The following is an 11,066-nucleotide window of genomic DNA, read 5'->3' on the forward strand; positions in this document are numbered from 1 at the left end:
TCCTATGAAACCCAATTAATTTATTTTAAAAAAATAGGAGTTTTGTTTTTTATAATATAGAAATTAGATAACTTGATTGTGCAAGCAAGTTAATGTATGAATTCTTCTCGCCAAAGATTTGCTCTAGCTTGTCCATAGCTTTCTCACCTACTCCCATTTTAATTACTACACAAATAATTTTTAAATTAGATTGTCTAATTTTCTTCACTTATACCCATAAAAAAACAAAAAACAAAATGTACTACTCCATTTAATTTATTTTTTTAGTAAAATATGTAGAAGTAGATATGGACTCACGATGTCTTTAAAGTTTTTACTTATTTTAGTATAATATAAGAGAATGAAGATCAAACTTACAATTTATTAGTGGTAGGTGTGAGCTACGATGGATGCTATAGAATTTAGATTGAGAAGTAAATATATTAGTTTATATAAAGGTTTTTTTTTAATTTAATTTAGAGATAATTATCTAATATAAGGTTCGAGAATTAGAATCACAAAAATTCGCTGTTTCTGTTACAGAAAAGGGAGGAGATTATGGAAAATTACATTAATTTACTTTTTATCAAAATTCTCCTCGGCGATTATTCTAAGTATGATAATTTTTTGGTAGCTAAAAATTAAAAAAATAAAATAAATTAATCTTGAAACCCTGTTTTTTCCCAAATTGCATTTCTCACCATTCTCAAATCTCTTCCCTTCAGCGTCCGCCCGATCCCTTCGTGAACCGAAAACGAATCGCCCCGCCGTCTCGCCAAATACTCGTGCGGCGGCGCCCGCCGGATGTCCTCGTCGCCGTCGCCGTCATCGCTCTCGTCGAAATCGTCCCCCGCCGATCTCCGGCCGTGCTTGCTCTGATCGCTCTGCAGAATCTTCGACCAGTCCGGAATGTTGACTGGCAATGACGACGACGCCTTCACCGGCTTCTCCGCCGCGACGCTCCTCCTCGGCAGCTTCTTCGAGATCGGAAATATCTTCCTCGACTCCAGCTGCGGAGTTTGGCCGGACGTCCAGATATCGGCCTCGTCGAACTCGAACATATTGTCCACGGAATTAGCTTCAGCGGCGGCGGCGGTGGCTGTCTCCGTCGCCGGATAGATGTAGTTAGGCTTCGAGTGGAAGCCGAATCCGAAGCCTCTCCTTGACGCCATTGAAAATCGATCGCTGCTGCTCCGATGATTGGATTGGATTGGATTGGATTGAATTGAATTGAATTTGAACTGCTCCGAAAAACCAAAGTGCGTAATTATTCTGAGTTTTGCCCCACCATTTTTATAATGGTTTTAATGGATAAGTTCACGCCCCACTCGCCTCTCGCCCGGCGTACGATCATTGTAAAAGTTAGGAAAAAAATAAGATAAAATAAAATAAAAAGCCGCGGGATAATGCTGGAATACGGACGCCCTCATGGTTTTATCGTGCACTCGCCGTTGGATTTTACACACCATCTCAATTCTCACGCCTATTACTAACTAATTCTTCTTATAGTTAACAACTTTTACTTTCGTAGTCTATAAAATTATATTTTGTGTTCGTCCAAAATTTAAATAAAACTCAATTGTGCTTTAATTTGTGTTACAAAAATCAATACCAAGAATTATTTTGTCATTTCTAACATGTTACTCGTGAATTTTTTTAAACAAAAACATGTGCACGTCATGTGGATTCAATAGTTAGTTACGCTTAAGCAATTTAATTAGACAATTTGAACAAATAATCACTCAAATTAAAAGTCAAGTTGTGCATGTTACTACTTAGTTTTCATACCAATTCTTTAAATATAGAGCTAAATTCAATCCAATAAATGGGTAAGTTTGACTTGAAAAATATTGAACATATATATGTTTTTATAAAATCACTGTACTAGAATCACTTGATATGAGGTCAAGAAACATGGACTAAGACTTTAGGCATCAGCTTAAGCAATAGTATAAGTCTACTCGAACCAACTAGGGAAATATAAAATTGGAAGAAAATAAATAAATGGTTGAAAAAAATGGTATTTATTTTTCTTCCAATCATAAAAGATGGTGCATCATATCCACATGAGGCCGCTTCCATGGTCACAAATAAATGGTAGTAAAATCCCGCATTTACAGCGGACGACACGTACGAGACAACACGACAACGATGATCCTGTCTATTTTTCCACAGCCCACGAAACGACACGTCGGAAAATTTTAAATAACTTTTGAAAAATTAAATGTCCCCATCCCCTCCCGCATCGCATGATTGGCGTAATAGAAGATAACGACGAATTTTTTAATACAAATTAACGACGTCCCGAAACGTGGACCAATCATCTCCAGGATTAAAAAAAAAACATTCAAGTGGGGTAGTTGTCACCTACGCACGCGTTCATCGTGTAACCATTGCATCCGGTGGGTCCCACGGTGCTGATTGTGCGACACGTAGCATACGAAAATTGTACCACGTCGACGTGCGAGTTTTTATCGCGCTCGCGGCCGTCGAGGGATGATTTGATGCGGCCCCGTCGTACGAATTATTGGTGTCAACGGATGACGTGTTTTGATCTTGTACGTTGAAATGATGTACGGTTTTAAGTTAATCGGAAATTTGCGAAATAAAAGGAAAAAAAAATTAAATACTATTTTTAACTTTTATTTGATACATCTACTTTTAAATTTTATTCGTATACTTTTAAAATATTTATTTTAGTAAACACAAATTATACACCTAATAAAATCTCTTTAATATAAAGTGCTGGTTATATTTTAAAAAATATATGAGTGTGTAGTGTCTTGAAAATGTATTAAAAAAACAAGATTAAAATTAAAATTAAAATAGTCCCTTTTTAAAATTAAATGAACATTTTGAAAATTGAATGATTAAAATAACAAAAATTAAAAATACAATAACGAAAATGAACCAAATCTAAAACTACAGTAACTAAAATAGTATTTCATTAAAATAAAAAACACATACACACAATCATAATTTTTTTTATTTTTATATATCTACAAATTCGACATTGACACGAAGAGTAAATCAAATTTATATAATATTATAAAAAAATATATAAAAATATCAACATAACATCACCAATAAAAAATAATATTAATATTTCTAGAAAATTATAAAAATGAAAATTTGTAACAATTATTTAAATTTATTTACCAAATATCACTAATTCACGAATCCAAATACAACTGAATAATATATTTATTATCATGTTTTTCAAGTTTGAGGGATAGAACTGTAATGTTAAAAATTGAAGGTGATTTTTGTAATTTCATAGATTTAATTTGACCGCCGGACGGGTGTACCAAAAAGTAGGATACGTGGAGGAATTGAATAGTACTGTACTTTACTTCTATTTTCCTCTTGCCTAACTTATGATTTATGAATGTGGATTTTTTTCCTTTTTTTATTACCAAAAAAAAAAAATTCCCCAACCTTGCAAAAATATTTACATCATCCAAATGTTTCAATATTATCTTTCCCTATTTAAAAATATTTAAAAAAAATATCATTCAAGTAAACAATATTAATATTTTGAATTAAACGACACGATAATAAATTTAAAGATTTGGCACTCCAATAAATTTGATTTTAATAACAATAAAAAGTAGAAACAGTAATGGACCTTTCATCATGTCAACTTTTCTTTTAAAATATTACATATATTTTCTCAATGTTTTAAGAAGGTGAATGACAATATTGAAATTTTTGAAATGGTTGGTCGGTATTTATATTAGTATTTCTTTTGATCCGGTGGTTTTTTTTTTGCTTAAATTTTTTATTTGGTCAATTTATTTACGTCATCTTAATTAAAAAGAAGGAAAAAGAAGGAAAGAGAGAAGTGAATGCATATTTTTCACACATTCCCACTATTCGATAAGGTCCAAATTTTCACCCCCACAAATATTCATATCCTATGGACCATTACATTTTGATGATGTTATGTTCTCTATTTTAGATTTTTTTAGATTTTTTTTAGAAACACGTGTTTGATAGCTATTTTATATATTATTTTTATTGTTTAAAATGTTATCATAATTGTATAAAACAATTTTAAAATCTTTTGTTTCTTGATTTTGGTGTCTAGAATATGTAGAGAAGTGTTATTCTATTATTTTCTATAATACGTTTGCTAAATTAAATATATTTTTAAAAACATATATAATATTTTAAATTTGTTTTTTAAGTATATAGTATTTTTTTAATTAATTATTTTAGAGGATAATAAACTAAACGTATATCTATTTATTTATTTTTAATAAATTAAAACAACAGCTAAATAGATATGAAAAAAAATAAGAAAGGAGAAATTTAGTTTACAATAATTGTACTATTTTTGTTTGTATATTTAAAAAATTAGCATTTTTGGTCGTTAAAATATCGAACCATATTTGAGTCATATAAGTTGGGCGTGGTAAATATTAATCAACAAATGTGATAAAATAACCTAAGAAGCCAAATTTATTTATTTATTTATTTTTGACTCGTATAATAAAATAAATTTTGATCTGAAAATTTACAAACCAAAATAAAATTGAAAAAAAAAACTCATTTTCTTTACAAACCATCAACCATCATCACTTATTGTCTTTGAATACTTCGATTCTCAGCCTAACTAGCTATCATCTTAGATATAAATCAATACTAATTAAAAACAAACCTCACAACCACCCAAAAAAATCGTAGCACCAACAATTTTTTTTCCTCGAGATAATTAATAACGAACAAAACTTATACACAACTACTAGCGAAGAGTGCGACACTTAGCCACTTTTAGTGCAACCAAAATGAAGATTTTATAATACAAATTTATTAATGTCTATATTATCTTGGGTTTTTGGGCTTAATAGCTCTTTTTCACCGAAACAATATTGTTTTTTTACCCACTTTTTGCAAAACCTATGTTTTTTAATCTTTACTGACATCATCTTTGGTTCCAAATTACGTTCACTACCCTGCCACTTAATTTTTTAGATTTCTCTCGTTCCCTCCGCCTCTTTTTCCACATCTTCAAAAATGCCATCATTTCTACATTAAGGACGTTTGCAATTATACGAGAACACGACATGTTGTGATAAAATATGATGAATTTTTCAAAGAAGTTGTTTTATTGGGTTATGTTTTGGCAGGACTTTTTTCCCCCTCATGCTATAGCCTAGTTTGCCCTAAATTGACAATTTTTCTTAATGATAAACATTTTTGCATTTAGACTTTGGATAAACACAAGTGTTAGTTTAAAGTTAAGGGAAGTGTTTGTTTCTTGTACTCATATCTAACCTTAAGCCAAATCAACTTAGTGGATATAATCTTCTTTAAGTATTCTTTAAAAAATGCTTTAATCTTTACTTCAATTCATCTCTTCGAAACTTCAAAATTGATTTTATTGTTTTCACTACGTAACTATATTTCATATTATTAAAATACTTTATGTCGTTTTCAAAAAGCATATCCAAAATTTAAAATATATAATTTATTTTAAAAAAAGTTTGGTAATGTTTTTGAAGTTTAGCTTAAATGTCGGTTATGCCATTTTTTAAATCATACCAATAAATTTAAAATCGAGAAAGACAACCGTTTTCGAAAGTTACTAATATTTTTGAAGTTTAGCTTAGGATCTAAGGTTTGTATAATAATGTCAATATAATTAACATAATTCAACGATAAATGAACATGTATTCACTCATTCTCTTGAGGTCTAAGCATTTTTTTAACTAAAGAAATGATTTTCTTTTTTTATAATATTTACTTCATTTTTAAAATCATATAAACAATATAAAACATATAAAAATCGATGTTTTCAACGGGTGGAAACTTACTTTAAAATGTTTAAAAAAGAAAAGGAACACAAAAAAACGAAGAAGATGATTATCCATTGGATTGAAAATTTTATTCAACAAAAGTCTAATTAAATTAACTTTTTTGGGTTTGAATGTAAGAAAATGAAAGTTCAATAATATATATGGAAATGATTGGACAATAAGTCATTAGATATATATCTTTGCATCAATGGCATCTCTATCTTGCCATTAGGTTTCCCTCGACCCATACTTAACGTGGGTTTCAAAATCATTTCAAATCTAGAGTAAATTTGGGTTTAAATATATGATTTATCGATCAACCTGTTATTAATATTCATGAGGTTCCATCTCAAAATCAATTAACAATAAAATGATTAGCTCATATCTATTATAAACTATTGTAAAGTCTATTTTCTTTTCAATGTGAGATTCTTAACATGCCCCTCGTGGCTCTTTTGGCTCATCGATCTTGGTCGGATCTCATTTTTTGACCGATTGTTCGTTTGAGCGTTTTGAGCTCTGATAACATATTAATATTTATAGGGTTTCATCTCAAAACCTAAACTGAGAAATAACGCAGGTCTATTATAAATCATTGTAAGGTCATTTTTTATTTTCAATGTGGAATCCTTAACGCATTTGCATTAGTCGAAGATTTGAATTCCTGACCTCTACGTATTAAACTAAATATAAAAACTTTAACGGCATTGAAATTTTTAAAATTACACAAGTAAGTTGAAACAAAAATTAAAGTAGTGAAGCTACACATCCCATTTAACTTGTGAAAATTTGCCCCTAAAAATCGTTTTCGAATGGGACAACATACTTTGGTATGTATTTTAGTCTACTTTTGTCAATACTTTAAACTGATTTTTTTTTTCAAAAGAAATAAATAGTTTGTGGTTTGGAGAATTTTAATTTATTTGTCGTTTTCAATTTTGCCATTTCTTCCAAGCATTATATTGCTTACGTCATCTCATCGCCAGTGGGTAAAAGAGGGAATTTGACAACTAATGAAGTTGGCTTTCTTGTCATTTTGTCCTCGTTTTCACAACACATCAATTAAATTTCCCAGATATCCTTAATAAGAAATTATACCCATTTTCTTAAAAAATAAATATTTAGAATAACTATTTAAAATAAATATTTAGAAGAACTATTTGCGAATCTTAGCTCATATTTTTTCCACATTAAAAGTAATTAATCAGTTGATAAAATAATAAACTAAACAAAATTATTGTTTTTAAAATGCTATAAATGCATCTACCAAACCAAAAGTTATCACTTATCAAATACACCATTTCTTCAATGTAATTGTCAATATTACCCCCATGATATTTATTTATTTCAAATTTGATCATTCATGAGGTAGCTTTTTCAATGTTTCAATAATTGTATTGTCAAAATATTGAAAAGTTTAAAAACTTTTCCGAGGCCGTAGATTGAACATAGAAAGAAGGGCTCGTATTTGACCGATTTCGAGCAACCCCCAACCTTCGAGAAAGCCACTTCTCTCTCTTTTGGCTTGTTGTGACCTGACCGCTTTCATGCTTCGAATGAGAAGATGTGGTTTCAATATTGTTCTCAGTTATGGATTTGGTCCTTTAAGCGATACTCTTTATTTTACAGTGTGGTTCCCTTTATGGTTCAAGAATTCGTGGTTGGCTGACTTTTGTTTGTTTTGTTACAGTTCATGCCTACTCATCGTGAACCCCCGTCCCCCCGACGTGGAGTCGCAACTCTTCCTGTAGAAACCTCCTTCAACTGATTCAAGTGATTCGGTCAGTAGGAGAGTAAGATGCCTCTTCTGTAGACCGAAATATTTCTTTTGTCTCTATGTGGTTCTCCCCAAAAGAGTGAGCGCTCACTCTTATTATGGGGCCCACCCCCTTTTTTCATATTTGTAAGATAGGTTGCAAAATCTCACCTAAATATAGTTTAACGATAAAGACATAATTTATTCTTTAAAATAGAAAGGTTCAAATATTCACACATTCAATAAAAAATAATAATAATAATATAAATTAACAACTTATTTGATTTAATAGTAAATTTGAAATGATATTTGGGAAAAAATATCTTTTAACTGAAATACTTTTTCTATACGACTGGGTACTTTAAAATATTTTTGAAATTTTAAACATCGAATTTGCCTAGTTAAACACTATGGACAATTTAAACGTGCTTCTAATTAACTAAAAACATTTTTCGCATGTCTACGTGACATTCCGAACTCACCTTTAATGGATACTATATTAAAAGTATTTTCAAAGAAGTTATATTCAAAGTAATGAACTCAATTTTGTATTGATGTATACGTGTTAATAATCCTATGCTGCCAAAACAAACATAACTCAACATATATATTTGATCAAGAGGTCATGAGTTTGAAATTCCACTCCGCATGTATAGTACTAAAAAAATCATCTACATAGAATTTCGTGAACCTTAAATGGGCTCGATTTCCGTTGATTTGGAACCAAACTTTTAGATTGAAGCATATTTGGGCTTGACTCAATTCTTTGAATGAGCTTGAACTATATGACTTTTGGGCCTCATTCCTTCTTACGTTGACTTGGGCTCATATGAGTTTCAGTCCAGTTACTATATGGGCCAATTCGATTAGACTATGTCATTGGATGCCTATAAGAAAAACGCATCACGTCATTTAATTTTCAAATTTTATATTTTTTAATTCAATTTAGAGGCACGTGATAATTTGTAGTTAGCCCCAAATTTATCAATTTCCGATTTTGTCATTAATTCAAATAATAACATGACAATTTGTAGTTGGTTAAAATTTATCGTTTGTACTATCAAATCGAACATAACTCAACGGTAATTGACGTATACCTCTAACTAAGAAGGTTGAGTTTAACATTCTGTATTAAAAAAGAGCTTATACTTCATTTATTTAATTACTTGGATTAAAATTAAAAAAAGATATATGTTATCAAATTTAAAAGAAAAGTTTTAAAAACCCGTTGTTTAAGACTTCAAAATACTTTTTAATAATAAAATTTAAAAGCACTATCAAACGAAGTGACGAAATTTAAAAACACATGGTAAATTAATAGTATTCATTTGAAAAAAAAATTAATAGATTGGGCTGGGCTTAACCAAAAAGTAAGGAATTAGGGCTTCAATTTTCTAATGGGCCGACACATGGATTGGAGCTCGTGGATCGTCAATGGCGTTGGCTCGTGAAAAACCCTAGCATAAATCGACTGAAAGCCTCGCCATTTTCTCTTCGCCGCTCTGTTTGTTCACCAGTGGCTGTGTTTCCTTCGTTGGATCTCTCGATTCCACCAGTCTTCACCGCCGCCGAATCATGCCTCCGAAGTTCGATCCTTCTCAGGTGGTGGATGTCTTCGTCCGCGTCACCGGAGGCGAGGTCGGAGCTGCCAGTTCTCTCGCTCCGAAGATTGGTCCACTCGGTCTCTCCCCTAAGAAGATCGGAGAAGACATTGCCAAGGAGACGGCCAAGGAATGGAAGGGTCTCAGGGTTACTGTAAAGCTCACCGTCCAAAATCGTCAGGCGAAGGTCTCCGTCGTGCCTTCCGCGGCGGCTTTGGTAATTAAGGCATTGAAGGAGCCGGAGCGTGACCGGAAGAAGACCAAGAATATCAAACACAATGGCAATATTTCTCTTGATGACGTGATTGAGATTGCTAGGGTTATGCAGCCCAGATCGATGGCTAAGGACCTCTCTGGCACCATCAAGGAGATTCTTGGGACCTGCGTTTCTGTTGGTTGTACTGTTGATGGGAAGGACCCTAAGGATCTTCAACAGGAGATTTCTGACGGCGACGTTGAAGTCCCCCTAGAATGAGAGTAAAAGTTTCTTCCGCCACTCCTTTAGAATGAGGGATATTGAATTTACTACATCTTTGTTTAATCAGTTTTGCTAATTAAAGTAAGTTTTAGGGTGGGTCTTCTCTTGTTTATCAGCGCTTTTTGTTGGTTTTTTTAAAAAGCTTGAATTGGATTATTGCAATGAATATCAAAGCTTTATTTCTGTTCTATCTATGCTGCAAGGAGTGAATGGAGATTATCTGGATAGATTTCTTATCTGACTATCAACGCTTCCTTGTATGTTTTGTCCTGCCTTAAAATTGCTTCTATTTATCTTTATGGGGGTATTTCTATGATTTGTTAGAAAGTTTAATATAAGCCGTGTTCAATTTTATTTTCTCTGTTTATTAGTTTGTATATTTGGGTATATACAAGGTCACTTGCTTGTCTGTGGCCTTGAAAGTATGTGATATTCAATAGCTCAGAACTTGGTTTTGGGCCATTTCCACTCACTTGAATTTGATTATGTTTTCTTAGGTGGAGACAGTAGTCATTTTAAGGTACTTTTTGTTTGATTCTACCATCGTGTAGTTTGTATAGGATATATGATAAGGTGTGGAAGAGGATTCTCAAATTTCCATTGATCATATATCTTTGCATATTGCTTGCTCTTTTTGTACATGGCCCTTTTCCCTAGGACAGACAAGTCATGATCCTTGAAAATAGATTTCTTTCAAGCCATTGATTCGTTTGATAGTCTTCTAAACAATTAGGCCAAGGAATTTTATTAGGCTTTTTCATGTTGGTTGCTGCCTGTGATGTACTCGCAGGGAAAGGGCCTCTTGTCGCCCCGAGCCCCATGCACTTGAATTCACCAAATATGAAGATTAGTGTAACGTGCTTGGGAAATTTCTTACTGATATTTCTATTCACCATCTATTTGATGCTAGAATCATGCATTTTCAAGTGACATCTGATGTTTGCCTGCTATCTTTGCTGAACCAACTTAGATCACGAGCTCAAAATCTTTGTTTAAAGTTGTAGTTTGTTTTCTTTAACATAGAAAGTTGTTTTCTAAAAGGACACTAGATTTCTAGAAAAATCCCTCAAAATTGAGAGTTTGGGGGAAGCCAAACTTTATTGATGAAAGGTATTTTCATTTTAATTTCTTATTTTTTTTTTCAAATCCTTAGAGATAAGAAGTTGTTTTCAGATTAACAGTAGATTTATAGAACAAGTCCTGAAAATTGAGAATTTGTTGGAAGCCTTCAATTTCGAAGGATTTGCTTTGTCGTTTGCCATAACCTGAAACTGAAGGAAATGTCATTGAGTGTTGAGTACAAAAGAGGACTCGGGGCTGTGATGCTTAGAATTACATCAAATTTTAAGTCACTCCATTTCCTATTGTGGCTTTCTACAGACAAATTCTTTTATTTTATTGTACTGTACCCTAAATTATTCTATGTTTTGTAGCTAGTAATTGAATTGGTC

General features: G+C 32.0%; 2 protein-coding genes across 2 annotated transcripts; one reads left to right on the forward strand and one right to left on the reverse strand.

Annotated features, from left to right (window-relative positions):
- Positions 1-488: 488 nt before the first annotated feature.
- Positions 489-1,306, reverse strand: LOC148211560 (protein S40-4-like). The gene has a single exon (XM_088123637.1). It carries the CDS (start codon positions 1,149-1,151, stop codon positions 639-641), a length of 513 nt encoding a protein of 170 aa, XP_087979763.1. The 5' UTR covers positions 1,152-1,306; the 3' UTR covers positions 489-638.
- A 7,710-nt stretch (positions 1,307-9,016) lies between these two features.
- LOC111015139 (large ribosomal subunit protein uL11) lies at positions 9,017-9,803 on the forward strand. The gene has a single exon (XM_022290072.2). It carries the CDS (start codon positions 9,112-9,114, stop codon positions 9,610-9,612), a length of 501 nt encoding a protein of 166 aa, XP_022145764.1. The 5' UTR covers positions 9,017-9,111; the 3' UTR covers positions 9,613-9,803.
- The last annotated feature ends 1,263 nt before the right edge of the window (positions 9,804-11,066 follow it).

Source organism: Momordica charantia, assembly GCF_013281855.1.
Source record: "Momordica charantia cultivar OHB3-1 chromosome 5 unlocalized genomic scaffold, Mcharantia_2.0 BLBB01000005.1, whole genome shotgun sequence".
Taxonomy (NCBI): Eukaryota; Viridiplantae; Streptophyta; class Magnoliopsida; order Cucurbitales; family Cucurbitaceae; genus Momordica; species Momordica charantia.

Bases quoted from the DNA above. Each gene is read 5' to 3' on its own strand.
- LOC148211560 (XM_088123637.1), bottom strand. From the start codon at position 1,151: ATGGCGTCAAGGAGAGGCTTCGGATTCGGCTTCCACTCGAAGCCTAAC.
- LOC111015139 (XM_022290072.2), top strand. From the start codon at position 9,112: ATGCCTCCGAAGTTCGATCCTTCTCAGGTGGTGGATGTCTTCGTCCGC.